Source organism: Bemisia tabaci, chromosome 10, assembly GCF_918797505.1.
Source record: "Bemisia tabaci chromosome 10, PGI_BMITA_v3".
Classification (NCBI taxonomy): domain Eukaryota; kingdom Metazoa; phylum Arthropoda; class Insecta; order Hemiptera; family Aleyrodidae; genus Bemisia; species Bemisia tabaci.
In genome coordinates this window covers 233,212-254,324 of record NC_092802.1, presented here as the reverse complement: position 1 = coordinate 254,324, position 21,113 = coordinate 233,212, and the positions used below count along the sequence as shown (strand labels likewise).

The following is a 21,113-nucleotide window of genomic DNA, read 5'->3' as shown; positions in this document are numbered from 1 at the left end:
CCCAGCGGTTTTGCGTCATGGAACGGAATCCCGCTATGGCGCGGTCCTCCGTTACCTTCCCGGATCTCCATGTGAATACTTACAAGGGACAAAACATTCGTGGCTGGGACCCGAGGTTTAGGTCACACGAATCCCTGAGGTTTTCGGATCGGTCGTCCATAAACTTGAGGTTCAGTTACCGAAGTTCGGGTCATACGTCTGAAGTACTTCGGTAATTCCATTGATTCCAAAGAAATTTCAACAGAAATACCTATCGAGGTACTTCAGATGTGTGATCCGAACTTCGGTAGCTGGACCTCAATTTTTTGGATGCACGAACGGAAAACTTCAGAGATTCATGTGACCTAAATCTCGGACCCCATGCATGAATTAACTCTCTCCGTGCATCCGAAGCTAACTGATATCCGGAAAACCTTCAACTTGAAAGGCATTGCACCCAGCACACGCTGGACCTCGTATATTAAGTGCGGACGTACGGAATGTAGGGTCAACAAGAAACGGATACGAAGACTTGCAAATCGGCGGTCTTGCGTTAATGATGTTATAATGCTACTAGAGGCCTGTGGCCTCTATGCGGCCTCCAACCACTGATAAAAACTACACGTAAAAAATAGTAGAACAACCACGTTCAAGTTTAGGAGATGAATGGATTCAAAAGCCGACGGGTGCACGCGAAAGAAAGCATATTTATTATTTATCTCCAATTGCAACGTTGTGCACCAATTTTCATGTTTTATTTTGGAACACCATTTTTTAAAAGTACACACAGATATTACCACGAATTTTCTTAAATGACCTTAAGTGTAAGCATTGAAAATTTCGACGCAATATTTTCGTTATCATTTTACTTTCTTTCTATATTACAAAAAAAAAAAAAAAAAAAAAAAAATTACATATCATGCGAGTTTCTGAATCGTTACAATGAGGATACATATTCTCCCTTTACTTCTGGTAAAAACCGAAGCAGAGGGTCAAGAATGCAAGAATGATGACACATAATCTTAGTTTAACGGTGGCTTTAGTGTCGCGCGAGCCTAGGAATGGAACGCGGTGGAGTCATCTTTGCAGTGTGACGCGCCTTCCATCCGGCAAGCGGCATTATGCCTACATCCATGGTCGAACAATTATCTCGTTACGCCTGCTGTGAATGAAACCAAATATCGACGCCTCCACGCGGAAAAAAAGTGTTCTTATCACCGATTGCAACTTTGCAAATCTTTACTCATAATTTATTTTTAATCAATTTTATTTTAGAAAAAGCTACACACAGTTTTTTTAGAATTTCCGAGAAATTTCCGGAGTGATTTGAAATAAAATCACAAAACATTTCGACGCGATATTTTCGTTCCTTCTGTTTTCTTTTATTGAACTAAAATTAATTTTACGCGAATCAAGTTTTAGAATCGCTGCATCGTTTGAACGTTGCCGAAGCGTTGCAATTATGATACTTATTTACACTTTTATTGTGGTAGAAACCGGGCAGGAACCGTCAAAAGAAATGACGCGTGGTCCTAGTTTTGTGGTGATTTTAGCGTCGCGCAAGCCAGGGAATGGAGCGCGGTCGAGTGTCGAGTCGTCTTCAAACTGTGAAGCGCCTTCAATCCAGTTAGCGGCAATGTGCCTATACCAGTAGTCGAATAGTTATCGCAAATAACGCTCGCATTGCATTTGGAGCAATGCGAGAAGTATTCATGCAGTCTTGTAGGCGCTAATAAACGTTTGACGCCGACCGCACTGTTTGGCGCAATGCGTGAAGTATTCCTACAGTCTTGCAGGCGCCGATATGAGTTTGACACCGACCGCACCGTGTTCGGCGCGATTATTCGAACTCGCGTTAGGATAATCACGGCATCGAACAATAGGGCTTAAAAGGCCCATGTTGTGTTTCGACGCCGCCGCCTCGTTTCTCCCGATAAAATATTTTTTCTGAGAAAAGTTAGGGGAGTTTTCGAAGTTCGCTTTTTTAGATTAAATGGACCATAAAACAAGTTACGAATTTAAGCACTCTAATGTATAATTCTTCAACAGAATTTCACGCAGAACATGATTCAAGCAACGAAAACTACTGAAATCAACTTCTTGCAAAGATATTAACGTTTTTATTGTACAATGGTTACGGGAACTTTGAATTGTCCGGTATACATAAAATAAAAATAAAACTACATTTTGAGTCATTTCGTATTTATGTTCACTTACACCGTCCGGCATTTTTGGACCTTAGAGGGCCCCCTTCAGCTGAGCCAATTAGGAATGGTAACCACAGTGACCATTCTCTTCCTATAAAGATACTCTATCCAGAGTCACCTGGTATCGGAGCAAGTAAGGTGAAACGTAAGTACGCCTTTCCCGACCTTTATGGTCAGAACTCGGCTTTCGGCATCCGTCGCACAGTGGATCGAGTCAGCAGGACAAAATTTGGAAACTTTAAACGCTTATAACTCCCTTCATGCAAAACTTCGAGCTTCTAGACGTGGATTCATTGGTTTCCTCGAAAAAATTTCTTCTGGAGGCACCCTTTGAAATTTAAAATTGGACGAATTAAACATCAAAATTCGCAGTTTTAGTCAAAAATTTCATGCCCGACCTCTCTAACTGACTCAATCCACTGTGCGCCGTTGCCCTGTAGTATGCCGCGAGCACCACTGATCTTCAAGAAAATCACTCTCAGAGCGTAAGTATGACACACACGGCGAAAGGAGGCTACCACACATTTTTGGAAAGTAGAAAGTCGGGTTTTTTTTTTTTTTTTTTTTTTTTTTTTTTTTTTTTTTTAAAGACACGTTTTTCAACACAGTATGGGTCCAAAGGCAAAGGAGCCTGCCCAACCGATACGTCGACCATGAGCTGCGTATGATCAGCGTATTTTCTTGATATGGTTTGCTTTAGGGTTAGGTGAAGTCGAGCATTCCGCATCTTCATTTGGACACCCGAACTCCGCCAACCTTGTAAGTGTTCAATCCTGCAGGCTCGAGCAAACAAAAGAATTTTCAGGTGTCTGAAATTTGATGAATTTCGTGTCTAGGTGGAAACTACACTAAGTGAACTGAATAGGAGAATACCCTTGGTTCATGACTTGAACAATTATTGGAGGAGATGTATGACAAAATGACCTAATGTGTTAAAATACGTGTGTTTAAATGGGAAATGCCGCCAGATGAGGTGCATTTTCTCACTTTAACTATTTTTATACTATTTCCCATATCAAAGAAAAATTATGAAAATACTATGAAATCAGCTCTTTCAGTACTTTCAGATGAAGTAATAAAAAATTTGCATGCAAATTCTCTATTGTGAAAAGCGGAAGCACGGCCCATCAAATAAGGAAACATAAGACCGTTAATATGCGATTCTACGTTTGTACCAAAAAAGAGTCTGCATTGAGTAGGGGACAGAGAAGATCTAGCGTGACCGCCAGAATTTCCTTCGCTTTTTTCAGCCAATCAGACATTCGACGACCACTTATTTATTCCTTATGAAAAATTACATGAGAAATCAAAACCATATATTTGTCTCTGATTCAATCAATTTTTTGGCAAAAATATGTTCACGGTTGACTTTTCGAGACTTTGCCGTTTCAACTGATGTGTAATACGTCTTACTTACTCCCCCCCCCCCCCCAAAAAAAAAAAACACACAAAAGATCCTGATTTTTGAAATTTCAATTTTCTTCCACTCGGATGTTTTTGATCAAAGAGTCAACGGAATAATAAAAACCATCGGCCCGAACGGGAAAAATTGAAATGTCGAAAGTCAAGATCTTTGTATTTTTTGGAGTAATGGAACGTATTATACGTCAACAGAAACGCCAAATCCTCGAGAAATCAATCGTGAAGCTTTTTTTGCTGAAAAATTGACTGAGTACAAAAAAGTTATATGGTTTCGATTTCCCATGTTATTATCCATAGGGATGAAATGAGGTCGTCGGGTGTCTGATTGGCCGAAAAAAAGAGCAGAACAATCATGCACTTTCTCGATTCAATGCAGACTCTCATTTCGTCGCTTGGCAGACATAAGGTCGTAACTGTACATCGAGGTGAGCCCGGAAAAGCATTGAATTGTATGAGAGACAGGGTTCATTGCAGAGTGTAGATACGCCCTTATGTCAGGTAGGCGACGATTTTCTCTTCGGTTTCCACTTCGGAAAAGTCTTCTCCCCTTGCCCCGAGACAATCTTTCGTAACACACAATTTGCTCGTGAAGCTTGGAGCGCCTGCATTTCCACGCACAGCTGCACGCTTTGTCCTGGAGATAGTTTAATTGCCTAGCCGATCCGAATTCAAATCGGGCGTATTTATGCTAAAAAGAATTATGTTGCAATCACAGATCTAAAGAGATAGATTCTAAAATTCAAAACAAAAATAGATATTTCAATTAAAATGTATCGTCAGCACCGGTCGAGAAATTTTCGATGGTCCATCGACAAGTTAATAATGGACCTCCGGACAGGTGTATGAATCATAGCACTACGCAATATGTTTTCTCTTGGAAATTTTACGAGGAAAACGATTTTTCATGACATAAATTTACACAACATATATACGTATGTATGTGATGTTTCAACGTATGTATTCATGGAGAAAGTCTGCAAATGAACGCCGAAACAAGATTTAAGGGATTTAACAAGATTTAACATAGATTCAATAGCAAAAGAAATTAATGACGACATTTTCATAATCTAGCTTCCATTTGAGATGTATTGAAAACATTTCTTAATACCTCGTGCAGGAGTTGATTTTTGAAATTGCTGTTGTGTGAATCGTTTTTGAAGGGATTTTGAAGATTTTTGAATAATTTGAAGGAAAACATATCGATGGTGAAACTACCAGACCACGTATCTCGTTTGCGGTGTTTAAAAATCTCCCTTCCCATTTTATTTTTTTAAAAAGGGAACGAAATTTTCACAGAATTTTCCTTAAGCAGAGAAGAAAATTACGGAAGTTTTAAAGAACTTACATTGATTAGTTTTCCATTTAAAAAATGGTGTATGACAGGAAGTCTACAACAACGCAAATTGAGATACGTTGTCTGGTAATTTCACCGTCGAGATGCCTTCTTTTCTACTTCATTCTTCGTCGAAAGGATCATGGATAATAGGGCATATCTCCAAAAATCCCGGAACTCCACATCATGCTGTGTACTTCATGTATTCACACACAAGATTTGACTTGAAAACACTTCGAAATGCCGCCAGAAATACGACCCGAGGGAATGTTGCGATTCGAAAAACAAAACCTGTGTTTAGGTTTTGTGATGGTTGAAGCTTATGCTTTGGATTTAACAGTCGGCTAGAATAGAATTGAAAATCAAAAGCTTCAGGGCGGATATCGAAAATTCTTGGTTACAAAAATGATTTTATTTATCTGATAAAATTCCTGCAATCCTAAGCCTGTGTCACACTGTTAAAATACTCCATCAAAATGTCAAGGTCAAGTACTGTGATTGGTCTGAGTCATCGAATGAGCCAACCACAACCCCTGACCTTGATATTTTGATGGAGAATTTTGATAGTGTGACACAGGTTTATGGGCGTATCTTAATTTCCACGAGAGCCCTGCTGTTATACGTATAAACTTATGCTTTCTAGGGCTCATAAAGAAATCAAGATCAAGCCCTTTCACCAGAAGAGCGACGATTTTGAATTCATATTATTACAGATAAAAAAAATTGCACTTCCATGTTCACTTCCATGTTTTAAAACATACAAAAATAAGTTAATGATGTGTAAAAATAAATTGGAAAAAAAAATTGTAAATGAGAATCCTAAAAGTTTGGAAAAAATGGATGTTACAGGCCGATTGGTAAAATAAGAGCAAAGAAACCGATATTTTCAACTTTGATTTTCCATATTGAATACCCTTAATGTTTAATACTCGCTGGAAAAAAAAAAAAAAATATCTTGAGATATTATAATGACTTAAAGCGTCTTGTCGACATTTATTTATTTATTTATTTTTTGTTACAGAAACGTTGTTTTGTTGTCGTTTTTTTAGCTTACACTGAGTGATAACAAAACAACGTATTTTTGACCCAAGAAACTGATATTGAGTTGAATCCGTACGAAGGTTACTAGAAAAAAAAGATGAAGAAAAAAACTGTCGACAAGAAACGACGCTTTCAGTCAAAATAAAATCTCAGGAAAAATATTTTCAGTGCTGCGAACTATGTTTTTTTTTTATCAAAATTGTAAAACCTCTGTATTTTCCAAATACGATGAAATTTTTGTCTAAATGTTCATTCGAGAACGAAAAAACAAAATCGGCTCTAAAATTATCCAAGTTACAATAGTTACATATTACAAAACGGCTTTAATTGCAAATTAAAAGAATTCGAAGAAAATACTCAAAATTTCAATAGAAAAGAAGATATTTGGCTATGTGCCTGGGCAGTCGACTGATTTGACTAACAATCTTTGATATCCACACTAAGCTTCAAAACGACAACTCGTACTTTCACTGTCACCGGATGTTTCTAGATCAACAATTAAACTGATGTTCAGAGAAAAGAACTCTCATCTGAAACTATAGCTCCACCCTGTTTACAATAATGTTCAGGAGTGCTTTTCCCTGAAAAATTGAGCCAATCCAGACACTTCCCACTGAGAATACTCGAAAGATAAAGAGCCTTACAACAAAAACAGTCACTCGTTTGTTGAACTCCGATTTAATCGTGTATCTAATACGCCCCCGCACACTTATCTATTCACGCGAATGAATCAGATGCTTGAAAGTTTACGATTGCCTATGATTCACCGTGTTTTTACAAAAAAGCTCTCAAGAAATTGCGGAAAATTCTCTCTGCGAGAAAATTCTCGGAAAATGAAGCATGAGCACTCAAAACCATATTCCTAACGGAGACGGGTTTTAATATATAAAGCTTACAACGTCCATAGTCAGTCAATTCAACTTGAAAGTTGTTAGACTTGATCTTCCACCAAGCCGAGAAACCAGACAACCAAAGGTAAGTTGTTTTGTTCCTAACTTAAAACTGTACTCCTCATTTCCTAGTGTATCATTTTAACTTGATAGCTTTCTCGAGTCACATTAGTTCAAGTTTCGTTAACTTTCAACAGTAGGTATTTAATTGAGACGGTATGGCGATCATTTTAGGATAATTTACAGCTGTGAACATTAAAAACATTCGAGTGAAGCTGGATTTTTTCCCTGATCAAAATTTTGCTCAGAATTTTATTTAAACATACTGGCCTTACATTTAGCATTCCGGGACAATAATTTGTAGAAAAACGTGGTTTGAGTTTTGAAATAAAATTAAGGAAAATTTTTTCCCGGTAGATAAGTTCCTTTCCCACAGATGCGATCGCATTCATAGATCCTATTCTTTTATCTCAGTTTCATGAGAGAGTGCCCTTGAGCCCTTGTGCCTGCTCGGTCCGAGCTGCATGCTTCAATTGGAGCACATTTTCCAATGGGTCTGTTGCAAACTTCAGCTACAGCAAAAAGAAGAGATGTCTCTTAGAGAAAATGCCTCGAAAAGCACGATGAGCTTAACGAGAAAGTCTGAAATACACTCGTAACTTCACAATCTTGAGGAGAATTATGCATTTTTTTAAAGCATGGCGGAACAGAAAATTGCTCGATTAAAAGAGAAAAACTGTTGTAAAGCGCGTTTTGATTCCAGTAGACCATTGTTTTTTTTTTGAAAGCGGGCAATTCGAAATTCTTGTAACCAATGTAAACTAAAAACGTCAATAACTTAATTACGAGTTTATTCAAATAATTTTCGTTGCGCGAATCGTGCTCTACATATAAAAGAAATTTAGTATAAGAAACATGCATCAAAATGCTCAACACTCTGCGGCACGGTTCTACTTATTTAAAAAACGGATTTCTTGGTTTTTTGAAAATTTTATCATTCCTCTGTGGCATAATTTTGCAAATTTTCATCTGTACTTTTTTTTCTTTCGATTGGCCACAACATAGATTTGCGTCCCTCAGAATCCAAGATCCGGAATTAATTCATGTCGTAGAGAGTTAAATGGAGAAATATCACGCAAAATCACAGCTTTATCCGAGAGTGCATCATAAGCAGAGTTCATACTATTTTTCATAATTTTTTTTCTGAAAAGGGAAATTACAGAAAACTAGATCTGAAAGTGAGAAAATGTACCGCCTTGTGATGTCATCTGGCGGTATTCCCCATGTAAACACATGTACTTTAGCAAATTAGGTTATTTTGTCATATTTCCGCCGATTCAATTTAGGAACCAAGGATATCCTCGTGCTCAGATCACCTAGCAGTTTTATTTTAAACATGAAATTTAAAAATTTTTAGACTCGTGCAGATTCTCCATTCGTAACTTGTCGAGCGTTCTATTAAAACATTGCCTCTGCTGCGCAGATGATGGTGAAAGCTACCCTCCTGGCCGTTTTGGCGACCGTTTTGATTGCCGAATCCAGCGCAAAGGCCCTCGGTGGCCCGAAAGAGAGCGACTACTCGGGGATCAACTTGCCAGGCTTCAACTACACTCACGACGTGGTCGGATCAGTCATCAACGTGACGGCACCTTCAGTCTGGGTCGGCAATTTGTACTGGGCTGAATTCGGCGAGGTAACCCACGTCACTGAAGACGATTGGTGGAACATGACCTTCCCCCACACCTACCCCGTAGCCTTGACCGTTGTGCCAAACGCCGAATTCCAATACGGTAAGTTAATTACCTAACCTGACCTGACCTAACCTGACCTAACCTAACCCAACCCAACCTAACCTGACGTAACCTAACCTAGTTACTCGCTTGGTTTTACATGCGACAAACACCAAGCCAATTTCACTGTAACGCCTAGATACAACTATTCGGGCTCTACGGATGTCCGTGTTGCATACGCCCTGAGGTGAAGGCGTTTTGGCTCTCCAGGCACTTACCGCTTCATCCGTGGCGCGGCAGCAGACTGCATCGTGAGGATTCCGAGTGACAGAGCGCCTCAATTTTTTCTTTGTACTACGAAGATGTCTCTTGGGCGAGCTACACATCTTGGGCCCACACATCACTAAATCAAAACTGAAGCACAGAAGATACTCACATCCTACGCATGTGTGGAACTACTTGTGAGTAATGGATGTTTTTGTAGTATAAACGAAGAATTGAAGGCGCTTTGTCATTTTGGATTCTCGAAGCACAACATACTGCTGCCACGTCGGCTGCACCGCGGGTAAATTAGTGAGCGGTAAGTGCATGGAGATTCAAAACGCCTTCACTTTCGGGCGTATTCAACGAGGACATTCGAGGACCTCGAATAGTCGCATCCAGGCGTTAGATGGAATTCGCTTATGGTTCGTTGCAAGGAGGGAGATAAAAAAAAGTGCTCTAAGATGTTTACTGAAGTGGTTTCAAGACAGAACTATGTAACCAAAGTTTACCAAACCGAAGGTTATTCAATACCGCAGAGATTAATAGTCCATATACTAAAATAGTATTACTCCAGAAGAGGGATTATTCGTATTTAAAATTGTGTGTGGGAGGCCCCACGGGTCCCCTTTACCTTCACCCTGCAGTATTGTCGTTTAACCCTCCAATGCATAATTTTTTTGCGGCGCCGATTTTGATGAAAAAAATATATGTTAAATATGAAATTCAAAAAAACACGTCTTTGAGCGTTTTTCGAAATTTTAATTTTTCCTGTAACTTTTGAAGCTTAAAAAAGCTCTTTGTCATACGGCAACAACATACAGTAATTTCCAGGGGTACCAATATGAGCATTCCTGAATTTACTGTGAATGAAACAATTCGACGGTGAAAGTCGGCAATCACATAACTCGGTTTGCGACGTCGCAGACTTCCTGTCATACTTTATTTTTTAAATGGAAAACTACTCAACGGCAATTCTTTAAAACTGTCATGATTTTTCTTCTCAATGCGAAGAAAATTCTGCAAAAACTTCAAGAAATAATATCAATTTGTTCTCCTTTAAAAAAATGACGTAGAGGCGGAGATTTTCAGACACCGCAAACGAGTTATGTGATTGCCGACTTTCACCGTCGAATTACTGTTGCCGCGTGGCAAGGCGATGCAGTAAAGGGTTAACCATAAGGGACACCCTGTATACTGTCTTTGATGGATGCTTTGAAATTCGAGAGATGCATGACGAAAGTTGTGATGTTCTAAGCCGTGTTTTTTCTGCCAACAGTCGAGGACGGTGTGAACAAAACCGAAGACGGCATGGTAATCGCCGACGCGAGCAAAATCCAGTACACCCTCCACGTGACCGTGAAGATGGACAACAGCGGCGAGTACCCGACCATCGATTACTTCCAATCGAAAATCGTCGTCGACAGCGTGGAACTGAGCATCGTGAAGAAGGACAAGGATTACGAGGACCGGCTGGAGGCCAACCCAGAAGCCTTCGAGGAATACCAGGAAAAGCTCGAACAACAACTCCGCGAATATCTTGCCCCGGCCTTGAACGAACAGATCCACAGTGATGAGGCAGAGAGCGCCACCGGCGCCAAGCTCACCCCGTCCGCCCTCCGCCGCCACCTCAAGCGAGGACCCCTCAAGCACGTCAAACTCCCCAAAGCTCTCCGCTTGTAACTTTCCAACCTCCCACTTCCTTACAATACTTTAGCTTATAGATTTCATTGGTGCAATATGGAAAACTTCGCTTGGGGCCACAGAAACTATGGATGTAAAATTAATTGAATTTAATAAAGCATAACACTTAACATCAAATTTTGCCTCCTTTTTCACATGAATTTTCACCTCAGAAGTAGTAATCTACCATGCTATGGAAAAACGCCGTATGAACCTTCAGGCGATGCCAAATTTCCATATATAAAACACCAAGTTCCTGGTAAACTTATAAGTATTTTTCTTCTAATTTTTCAGATAATTTTGTTTGCGATTTCACCTAAAGTTCCTGAAAATTTCCACGAAAAATATTTAGAACTTTCCTCAAAAATAAACAGTTAATTGGAAGAAATTTGGCAACTCTCGAATGTTCATATGGCGTTCTTCCTTAGCACGGCAGTAATTTGGTGCGGCACTCTTAATGATCATCCCTTGAAACTATGCAGAAGTTCTTTTGACTTTAATGTAGTAGGTTTCAACAATCCTATCCAGAGATGGAAAATGAAATATTTTACATCAAATTTCATTTTCCAGAAAAGATATATCATTTTCAAGAAAAAAAATCTCATTTTCTATGGAATTCCGACGATCTTTTAGGCGCTGCGTACGCAACCCGCAAAAATTACCCAGGAATTCAATAGGAAACTTCGAAATATGACTAGTTATTTTTATTTTTAAAAAAAAGCAAAAACAAAAAAAATCAGATTTTACTACTTTTTTTTAAGTCTCATGGCACCCTGAGTTCACTGCAGAATTTCAAATGCAATTTCATTAGACTGAGTTTTATAAAATTTTGCATCTCTGGTTCCACCTCGTCAATATACTTCGGTAAATGGGTTTGTGCAATACGAGAAACTTCGCGCTAAAAAAAGTTTAGCTGAAAATGCGTTGAATTTAGTGGAACACGCATCGGTTATTGTCAACGTTTGCTTCCGTTTTAAGTTCAATTTTCACCGGAGATGATACGAGTGCTTACCATCCGGAAAAATTAACCAAAACCTTGGTTTATTTACCGTGCAGCATTAATAAATAAGTATGCGAGGCATTATCCTTCAATATTTTGAAGTCAGATACCAGTTTTTCTGGCCTTAAAATTGTAAGTTTCAACGCCCCCACCTAGTGACTATGCTAAACTTAAAAAAAGGGTTTGTACAAATGAGAGGCTTCACAAGGTTAAACAAACCTTAGCAGTAAGATGGATTGAACGTAGGTAATGAAGCGCATTAGTAATCAAGTGTTCCCTTTATTTATTTCAAATGTTGACCACAGAGTCACTTCACACTTTGCAAACAATGAAATCAGCACGGGGTCTTCCTAAAGAAAGGAGCTGTATTAGGGACGACTGTGAATGCGGTCCTCAAGCAGGGAAAACTTCAGCGAAAGATAATCATTTAACGTGATACAACTATTTAAACGCTGGTGTAAGCCGGGTTGCGGCCACAAATACGAAGGCGATTTAAACAGCATCAGAATATACAGACAGTTATTTACATTGACTTCAAAAACTCCTTTAGTGATGAGAGCGCAGTTTCGATTAAAACGCGAAAATAACTTACTGTACCCTTTAAAAAGGGCTCTCGAAGTTCGAAAGGGATTGAGTTAAGACTTCACTTCGTTGCTACCTCAATGGTCATTCGAGGTTAAAGGAACGTTGTGCTTTTGAGTTTTTTGTCAAGTGAGACCAATATCATTTCTTACTCTAAGTGAGCCACGCCGTACCTTGCCGAGAAAACCATGGAGTCGAGGCAAAATAGAGATTAAGTTAAAGTCAAATTTGATTGGGGGGGAGGGGGAAGTGGAGAAGAGGAATAAAGTTTAGTATAAGTTCAATCTAGTTGCAAGGGATATGATGTTAATGTGGCCATCATATGTAGATGGATATTAAATCGGTAAAGTTAGCGAAAGTTAGAGAGAAAGATCCTGGTTAGAATAAAATGTTGCCAAATCATGTAGGGATAGAAACTGTAATACATTAGATATACTTATGCTGGAAGGGGCTACGTGCGCTGAGAAAATTATTATAGTTTTACCAAACTTAATATTTTAATATTTTACATGTAACTTAACCAATTCATTACTTTATCACATAAATCCACTACCAAAGATTATTATGATAAAGCATGGGTTTTCTTGCAATTTTGTCCTTTTCTACATAAATATGCCCAATTGGTGTGGGAAAACAAGGATGCAAAACAGAGACTAAGTGGCGAGGGTACATAAATTATCAAAACATGATTGATGTTGTACATGCATCTCGACTTAAATCGCCGTTCTCGGGAAGAGAGGCCTTAGTCCACAAAAAACAAAGATGATTTGTAGTGCTCTAACATAGATAAGTGTTCCTCAAACATTCTGAGACAAATACATAACACCCAAAAATGTCAACGAATCGAAATTCAAACATAATCAGGGTTGGCAGTTTAAGTATGGTCAATTTGAGATGAAAACATCTTCACTTCTAATCTACCATGTTGACTGTCGGACTTTAATCAGAGACTAAGAGAGACCCTCCATAGGTGTGTTGGCGATAGTGGGCGTTTATCTTCGGGATTCCAACATTCGACTGTTGACCTACCTAGTAGGTGGAGGTTGAACAACGTGTTGAGCATATTGTTTTGCAAACAAGCAGGAGTTTGGTTAACTTGTTTGGATAATTACGCCACCCACAGCTCCTGGTGGTAGATCATCCACTTGGTAGGTAAGATGACTATTGCTGCCTATTGACTGTCCGTGCGGAAGTATTGGATTCCCGTGAGTCACAGTTTGCATCTGTCGCCAAGAGGTTAGTAAAGGATCTCTCTTTATCTCTTACTGTAATGCTCTTTAAGATCCTGGATTGCCACGAAAATAAACTGAGCATGCTTGCAATTTATTATTGAGGACAATGGAGAGGATTTTCTGTCAACATCTCAAGTTCCAATCAAATGACACCCTTGAACGTAGATATTGTGCAATCGTCCAGAATGATGGTAGATCCTTGCCTCCAGTGACGCAACAAACGGACCGTCCGGGTTCAGTGCCCGAGAATGTTACACCTCTTGTTTACTCGGTGTATTTTCACAGCCAGATGAGCTCTGATTATTTGGCAATTAACGAGTTAAAAGCATCATTTGAAGCGTATTAGGCAGATATGAATTTCTTCAAAAATGTTTCCTTAAAAAACCAACTTATTGCACATGAATAGACTTGAGTAGGTATGTGATTTGTTTATAACTCCGTTTTCAGGTAGATCCTTTCTGCTTGATGGCGTCAATTCCAATGACGGTAAGAGACGCTGAAGTGCGGCTCTGATCCGATGCAAGGAGGGATGTGGATTTTTTTTTTGGAAAAATAGATTTTGGTCTAAAAATGAGTTCAAATTAAATCGATAAAGGTATGAAAATCGACATTTCCCTCCATTAATGATAGCTGGTAAAGGAAGGATTGCGACATGGGCCGATCTCCACGGAATCGGAACTTTTTTTGATATTTGACACTTGACGATACATATTTTGCAGAAATAGTCGGGTTTTGCCGATACTCGTAGTTTTCGGCTTCGAATCGGGCCCAAAATAGCTGAATATTCATGTTTTTCGCGGTTCTAGCGCAGATTTAGACCTGGGCCCAAGGGTGATGGGTCATGAGCTTCGAATACGTTGTGAGAAAAACGTACTATGGTCCCTGTCGACTTCGGGCGCAAGTTCAAAATCGGACGTTTCTAACTTTACAGCCCAAAATCACGGAAGATTCGCGTTTTTTGCGGTTTACCTCAGATTTCGACCTGGGCCCAAAATAGACAAGTGATCATATTCTTGATGGTACCTTTCTAGGTGTCCTTCACAACACATTCGAAGCTCATGACCCGTCACTTTTGGGCCTAGGAGAGCCGCGAAAAACACGAATTTTCAGCTATTTTGGGCTCCGAAGCTATGTTTAGGCCCATAGTTTGGGGCCAAGTACTCGTGTGACGGCAAAACCCGACTGTTTCTGTAAATATGCTTCGTCAACTCCCAAATATCCGAGGAAAATTTCGATTCCGTGAGGGGCTGATTTCGGCCCGAATCGCAACCCCGCCTTGGGACTTGGGAGCCTCACTCAGGTCCAAGTTGGGGGCACTATTTTTCCTTCATTCATATCAATTGTAGGTGTGGTGACTCGCCTCGCCTAAAATTGATTTTTTTACATTCATTTCAAAGGAAAAAAGACAAAGTTGTCGACGTGCAATAATTCCCCAAAACGGAGTTATGTCTCTTAATTAGTGCAGCGATACAATTGGCAACGCAGTTTTGAACAGCGGCCACAAGCCGTCTGCACCTCTCACAGCACGGGATTGAAACGTGTGTTTTCACTTTAGGAATAAAAGTAAAATAGATCCTACAGCCACCAACTCAGAGCGTATCAGTCATTCACCGGCGAAGAGCAAACTCGGGTAATCTCGGGTTTTCGAAGTTGTTAAAATTAAACAAACCTCGACACAATAATGAGCTGCGAAATTAGCGTTCGCTAATTAGAGCACCGCAAAACGCTGCCACGATGCGCTTCACACCTCGCGAAAAAAAAGAAATAAATAAAGTGAGGATATATATCTTCGGTGAGGCTCGGAATTCTTGCAAAAATTGGACTTATTTCTGCTGAACGGAGCCTGAGACGGGTGGGAAAGAAGGCGTGTGCCCGTTAGTCGAGGTTCGTAAGAATGAATGGGAATTGTACTGCCGTGCTAAGGAAAAACGCCGTATGAATCTTCGTCAGTTGCCAAATTTCCTTGGATTAAATACAAATCTTTGGGATAACTCGTGAATATCTTCCGTTAAATTTTTCAGAGAATTTTCTTTGTAATTAGATCTAAATTATATGAAAATTTCACGATAAAATATTCATAACTCTTCTCAAAAGTAAAATTTTCATTGGAGAAAATTTGGCGACTTTTGAATGTTCATACGGCGTTTTTCCTTAGCACGGCGGTGTAAAGCGCCGACGAAGCCGTGCGTCGCCGCGATCGCCCGCGTCAGGATCAACTCATGAGCCCTGTCCACTACGCTCTTTTCCCATACCCACGGCTCATGAATGCCGCATTCAGTTATGGCACACAGTTCCGTTTGACAGAATGTAAAATCCCGCTTTTCCATTTGCCCAAAGAGAAGCATGCCTACTTTTACATTGTGTCTGATGCAGCTTTCTAGAGCACATCCAATCTTTCTCACTCGTCTGTAATTTCGTTTAGTAGAAATACATCCAATTGTACGACTTAGCTCTTCAAATACTTCTTTCCGATCCAAAAGCTCTCTGATATGCGTTTTCCGCAGCATAACTTTTACTCATTTTTCTGTGAAAATAATTCACTTTTTCACAAATATTGTATGAAACTAAACAATCTTAGCCGCAATGCAGGTTTTATATGCCTTTTTCTTCAGCGAGGATGTCCTCCAACGTGCTTTGCTCGTGCTTTACAGGGAACACAAGGAAAACGAATCCGGTGGGACAACCAAACTTCGAATCGTATGGCCCACCCAAGTTTCCGCTTTGGACGTATTTCTATCAAACGGAACTATGCGCATTAAGACTTGAGCCCTGAGACCCATAAGAATACATGCGTAACAGGGCTCATATCATAATGCACATAGTTCCGTTTGATAGAAATACGTCCACTTCATTGAGCCCTTCAGTCGAAAGAACGACTCATGCAGGGCTTAGATTCAGCGGACTGGTAACTGAAATTGATAGACAAAGCTATAGCCAAAAAAAGACAGAGAGAAAATAAAGCAATCCTTTTAGTGGAAGTAGGTGGTTGATAGACTAACTAATGACAATCCACGAGAGGCCATTTACTTATGGTTCATCATTTTCCTCCTGGTTCTAAAAGAACCACCCATTTCGACCAATGAAATTGTTCCATTATCTCTTTGTCTTCTTTGTCAATCGTTCTGTCTGTAGATTTCAATAATCAGCTAACAAGAAGTGTAGCCCCTAGTAGAACAATAATATTCACCGTAACGGCGTATCAGTGACTCATTTGTCTCTGAGTTTTCAAATCAACTTTATTTTTTCCCTGTTTAAGTTGATGGTTGCGACGTCATTCCCCTGAAACACTGTGCATAAAATGTAATTATCAAGACCTTACCTACAGATGAGCGTGGTGCCGGGGTGATACAGTGTTACCTTTAATCGAGGTAATGAGCACGAGACAAAATCTGAGAACGGATAAGAACTCGTAATCTGCGAATAAGGGTTACCTCATAAACTTCCCCCATGCTGCACATGCTTCACCGTTTCCCGCGATACACATGGTTCCCGTGGCGTGCTTTGCGATTTATCGCTTTATCGGTCATTCAAACCTATGGAAAATATCGGTAAAATGGGTTTTCGCGAGGAACATCTTAATAATCGATTCTTTACCATGGCTTCAAATGAGGAAATATCGATCATCGATCAATCATTCATCCCAGACCCTCGAGCGGATCGACTGATCAAGACGAATTAATCTAATATCTGGGTGGGCGCACCTCGGTATAAATAGGCGCTTACAGTTGTTTCTATTGTCTAATCTATGGCCTTCTATGAATTGCATCGTAAATTCAATGATATATAACTTCCTGATAACAGCGATTTCAATTGGTTTACTCGATCGATCGCTATTTGGGTGATTCAATGTCAAAATTACTAAGCGGATCTCATTGTTACAGTTGAAAACGAAAGTGTTTCTTAGAACTAAACTTTCTCCGCATTGACATATTTATGAATCGGATAAAATAAATTGTCCTCTTCCTGGAAAAGTATCTTAAGCCTCATTTTTACCGAGAGCTTTTAATGGTTTTGCATACTTCTGATACTCTTACAAGAAGAAATAATATTTTTCCATAAATTAAAGTCATTAAATGCTTTGAAAAAACTATTATAGTTGAAAAAAGCGCTTTTACTGAAGAGAAATAGCGACCGACCGCCTTTTTTCGGTTTTTTGTTTCTTTCTCCAGAAGAAAAACAATCTTTTTTATAAGTCCATTCTCATTTCTATCAGAAAAAACTTTCAAGTCCGGACTTTCGATTGACATAACATTTTCCCTCTTAAAACAGGGTTGCCACAGAATTTAGAAAATAAAATTCCCCGACATTTCCCTGATTTCCCCGACACATTTTGGCAAAATTCCCTGACAATTGAAGATGTGACGGATAGTTAAAAAGGCATAATTGAAAATAGTTTTCAGACAAAATTTGTTGTTCGAAACCTCAAACTCATTCTAGAAAGCAAATAAAGGTGATTTAACAAATTTTTCCTGACATTTTCGTCATTTTCCCTGAGGTTTCTCGGTTTTCCTTGACTTTTTTAAATTCCCTCACATTTCCCGGTTTTCCCTGACTGTGGAAACCCTGCATAACTTCTTCCCTCTTAAAATGAACCACTAAATACAAATCATACATAAGTCCATTTTCAACCTTTATTGTAAGTTGTCACTAGTCTCAGAGACCTGCTGCATTGAGTCCGTATACATATGTCGTTCTCTGTCGGACCACTCCGTCGGTTCCAACATGAAGAAACGTAACTAAATTTCAATGTTGCCAAATTTCCTTTCGAAAATTGCATCTTTACAAGGAGAATCTTGGGCAAGTCTGACTGAAAATTTCACTGATTTTTCCTCTATTCTTATGTAAAAAGTAGACAGAGTTTGGGCAAAAATTACACAGGTATACTCCTGTAAAATATTGTATTGTTCGAGTCAAATTGACAACCTTGGAATGGAGTTACGTCCCTTCGTCCAGTAAACGACTCGGTCGGAAATTAAGTCTATAAAACACGAGACGAGCTTTTGAAATGAGGCCAAGCTCACGCATGTAACCTTCAATCTCGAAATGAGAGCATGTATCATCTTCAAAGTAAATCTCTTTTACTATACTCGCAAATAGTTGTAAAAACTTAAAACAGTTCAATAATCCAAGCTTCGACGGATAAACCAAAAGTAAATAAATAAAACTGGAAGGTGGGTATATTGCTTGGTATGGTATTTGTAAAGACAAGAGACAGGATAATCCAGAGAATACCCGTCTGCGGCCGATTAGTGAAATTGATAGACAAGGCGATAGGCAAAAAAGACATAGGGAGTATGGAGCTATCCTGTTGGTTGAAATGGGTGATTCCTATAGACTAAGGAGAAAATGATGGACCAACTACTATCGGGTCTCTCGTGGGTTGCTGTTAGTTAGTCTATTATCTGCCTCCTTTGTCCAATGCAACTACCCGCTTCCACCAATAGGATCCCTCCTTATCATTTTTGTCTCCTTTGTCTACTGCTTTGTCTATCAATTTCAAAAACCGGCCTGCTGTGGTGGATTGATGATGATGGTCGAAAAACATGCGACTCAATTTGTAATGTTGCACATTTTTTGTAAGGCTTTGTTGTTTCACTGGAAAACTAATTATATTTTTTCTTGGATTATGTACTGATTCCTCTTTATCCTACATCGAATATACTTTAAACACCTCACACAAAGACAATGTAACATACTAAAGCACTTGAGCTTAGCCAATTCTTAACATTTACAGGGAAATGTTTACCTTTCCTTTCAGTCACAAAACAAAGGCATAGGATATAAATTGTGTAACTAAGCGGCTGCGACTTTGAATTTTCTCTATAAAATCACGATTTTCTTAGAGGAGGAGGGCGCCATTACGGGAGTAAAAAATCTCAACGTGACCGGTAAAAACTGTTGTCATCATTGAATTTATCGCTAGAAATGCATGAGCCCAGCGGGTCATGTATAGAGTTGCATTTATGAACAACAATCTATTAATAGCGCCAGCATACATTACCTTCACCTGTGTTATGAAAGTTGTGGAGGGACGGCACTCATTGCAAAGGGTTGGTGATTATCATACATATGCAACAAGGGAAGGGGGGCATACGTTATTGATCCAAGAAACAGAAGCTTGAAACTAGGTTGAGGAATACTTTAGAAAGGTACCGATGAATATTCATAGCGCGAAAATCATAAATACGTTCTTAAAAATAAGATAAAACATTTACTAATAACTGAGTGTCCCTATGAATTTGATGACACGCGAAATCTTCAGTGATAATTCTATCATTTTAGCTACACCTTTGTTAAATCTACTAATCTTCATTATATCTGTCTTTGTTAACCTTGTAACTTTTCTAATCTGTTAACCTTATTCGTAACTTTTTGTTGACGCCATGTGAGCTTTATGCATTAGGTGCAATAGAGAAATTGAGAAGAAACTAGAGTAGGCTACCCATCAATTGTCAAGAAAAGCGATTATTGCTGAAAGGTACTTTCTTAGTTCCATTTTTTAAACGGAACAATAAAACTGTTCATTATAATGTTTTCAACTAAGCACTGACCACGTAAAATCTGCGACAAAATCAAACCCTTTTTGTTGCATGGCACTGCAAGCAGGGTGTCTACAAAAATAGCAGGCCAAAAATCAGTACTTTTACAGTAATCTCTCAGTACATTCCCGAGAAACGCAGTGCTTCCTCAACGGAAAAATTTAGTACTTTTTCAGTACCTCCATTTGACGAAATTCTTAAAATTTCAAAAATTTGAATTTCTCTCTGAAATTGCGACAAAAATGCAAAGATTTGGCCCCCTATCAAATATGATCCATCTTTTCAGGAGTGATACAGTAGCATGCGAGACGTTCAAATATGGCGGTCATTTTGACTTAGGCCCCCCCAGAGAGGGGGGGCGGGGGGTCAAAGACAAAACCTTCAACTGCCTATAACTTTTGAGCGAAAAATCGGATTGAGTTGAACTTTTTTTTAAATGAAAGATCTCAAAAAGATCTATCTGCTGATACCAGAAAAATTGAAAAAAAGTTAAATTTAATGCAAATTTTTAGCAATTTTTCGATTTTTTAGGAGACAAAATTTTCAATTTTGTCGTGTTTCGGCACCGCGCAATGACTCTACTAAAACAAAAACCAGTTTTTTAGATTCTACACTCAATTTCCTATAAGATGCAAAAAACCGCATCTTGGGGAAACGTTTAGATCGCGAGCTATGGCTTGTCAAAGGTAGCCCCCGCGCTGTTCGCATATCCTCCACGCGTCTGCCACCGATCCTGTTGCCCCTCCTCCCCCATCCTAAATGCAAATTAACATTCTACTACCCAGCTTTCGTATATATCTGCGTTATAGGTACGTGAAAATCCAGCAAGTTCGTGATTTCCAGTGGAATTGATGCTTTATATCTCTCCCCCCCCCCCCCCAACCCGGCCACTGTGCTCCAAATATTGTGCGAAAAAGAATTATAAACATTTTCTTGTTACATGTTTTTGCTGATGTAGCACCCTGTGACTACGAAATCGAATTGAGGTAATTTTTTATCCCACCTCCCAACCTCCTTGTGTAACCTGTGTGTATCCTTGTGTAACTGCTTTCAATTCACTTAATAAATTACTTTTTTTATACCTATTCTGTTCATTTTAGCGTGTAATCTAGAAAACAAATACCTCCAGTTAGACACAAGAAAAAACTATTACAACTTGTAGGCAGGGGCAAACTTCAGTGCCAGTGGCCGGGTGGGGGGGGGGGGGGGGGAGC

General features: G+C 39.3%; 2 protein-coding genes across 7 annotated transcripts in view; one reads left to right on the top strand and one right to left on the bottom strand.

The window, feature by feature from the left end:
• LOC109038298 (cytosolic carboxypeptidase 1) overlaps positions 1 to 21,113 on the bottom strand; it is a gene marked incomplete at its 3' end in the record, with an annotated part of 338,352 nt that overhangs the window by 191,993 nt on the left and 125,246 nt on the right.
• On the top strand, positions 6,896 to 10,684 carry LOC109038304 (uncharacterized). Its single transcript, XM_019053327.2, has 3 exons — positions 6,896 to 6,957; positions 8,356 to 8,662; positions 10,143 to 10,684. The coding sequence occupies exons 2-3, from the start codon at positions 8,356 to 8,358 to the stop codon at positions 10,544 to 10,546; spliced, it is 711 nt and encodes a 236-aa protein (XP_018908872.2). The 5' UTR covers positions 6,896 to 6,957; the 3' UTR covers positions 10,547 to 10,684.

What these genes read in the sequence shown, in the direction of transcription:
- LOC109038304 (XM_019053327.2), top strand. Translation starts at nt 8,356, where the DNA reads ATGATGGTGAAAGCTACCCTCCTGGCCGTTTTGGCGACCGTTTTGATT. An exon ending in AAACGCCGAATTCCAATACG is followed by an intron (nt 8,663 to 10,142) that starts GTAAGTTAATTA and finishes TTCTGCCAACAG; the next exon opens with TCGAGGACGGTGTGAACAAA.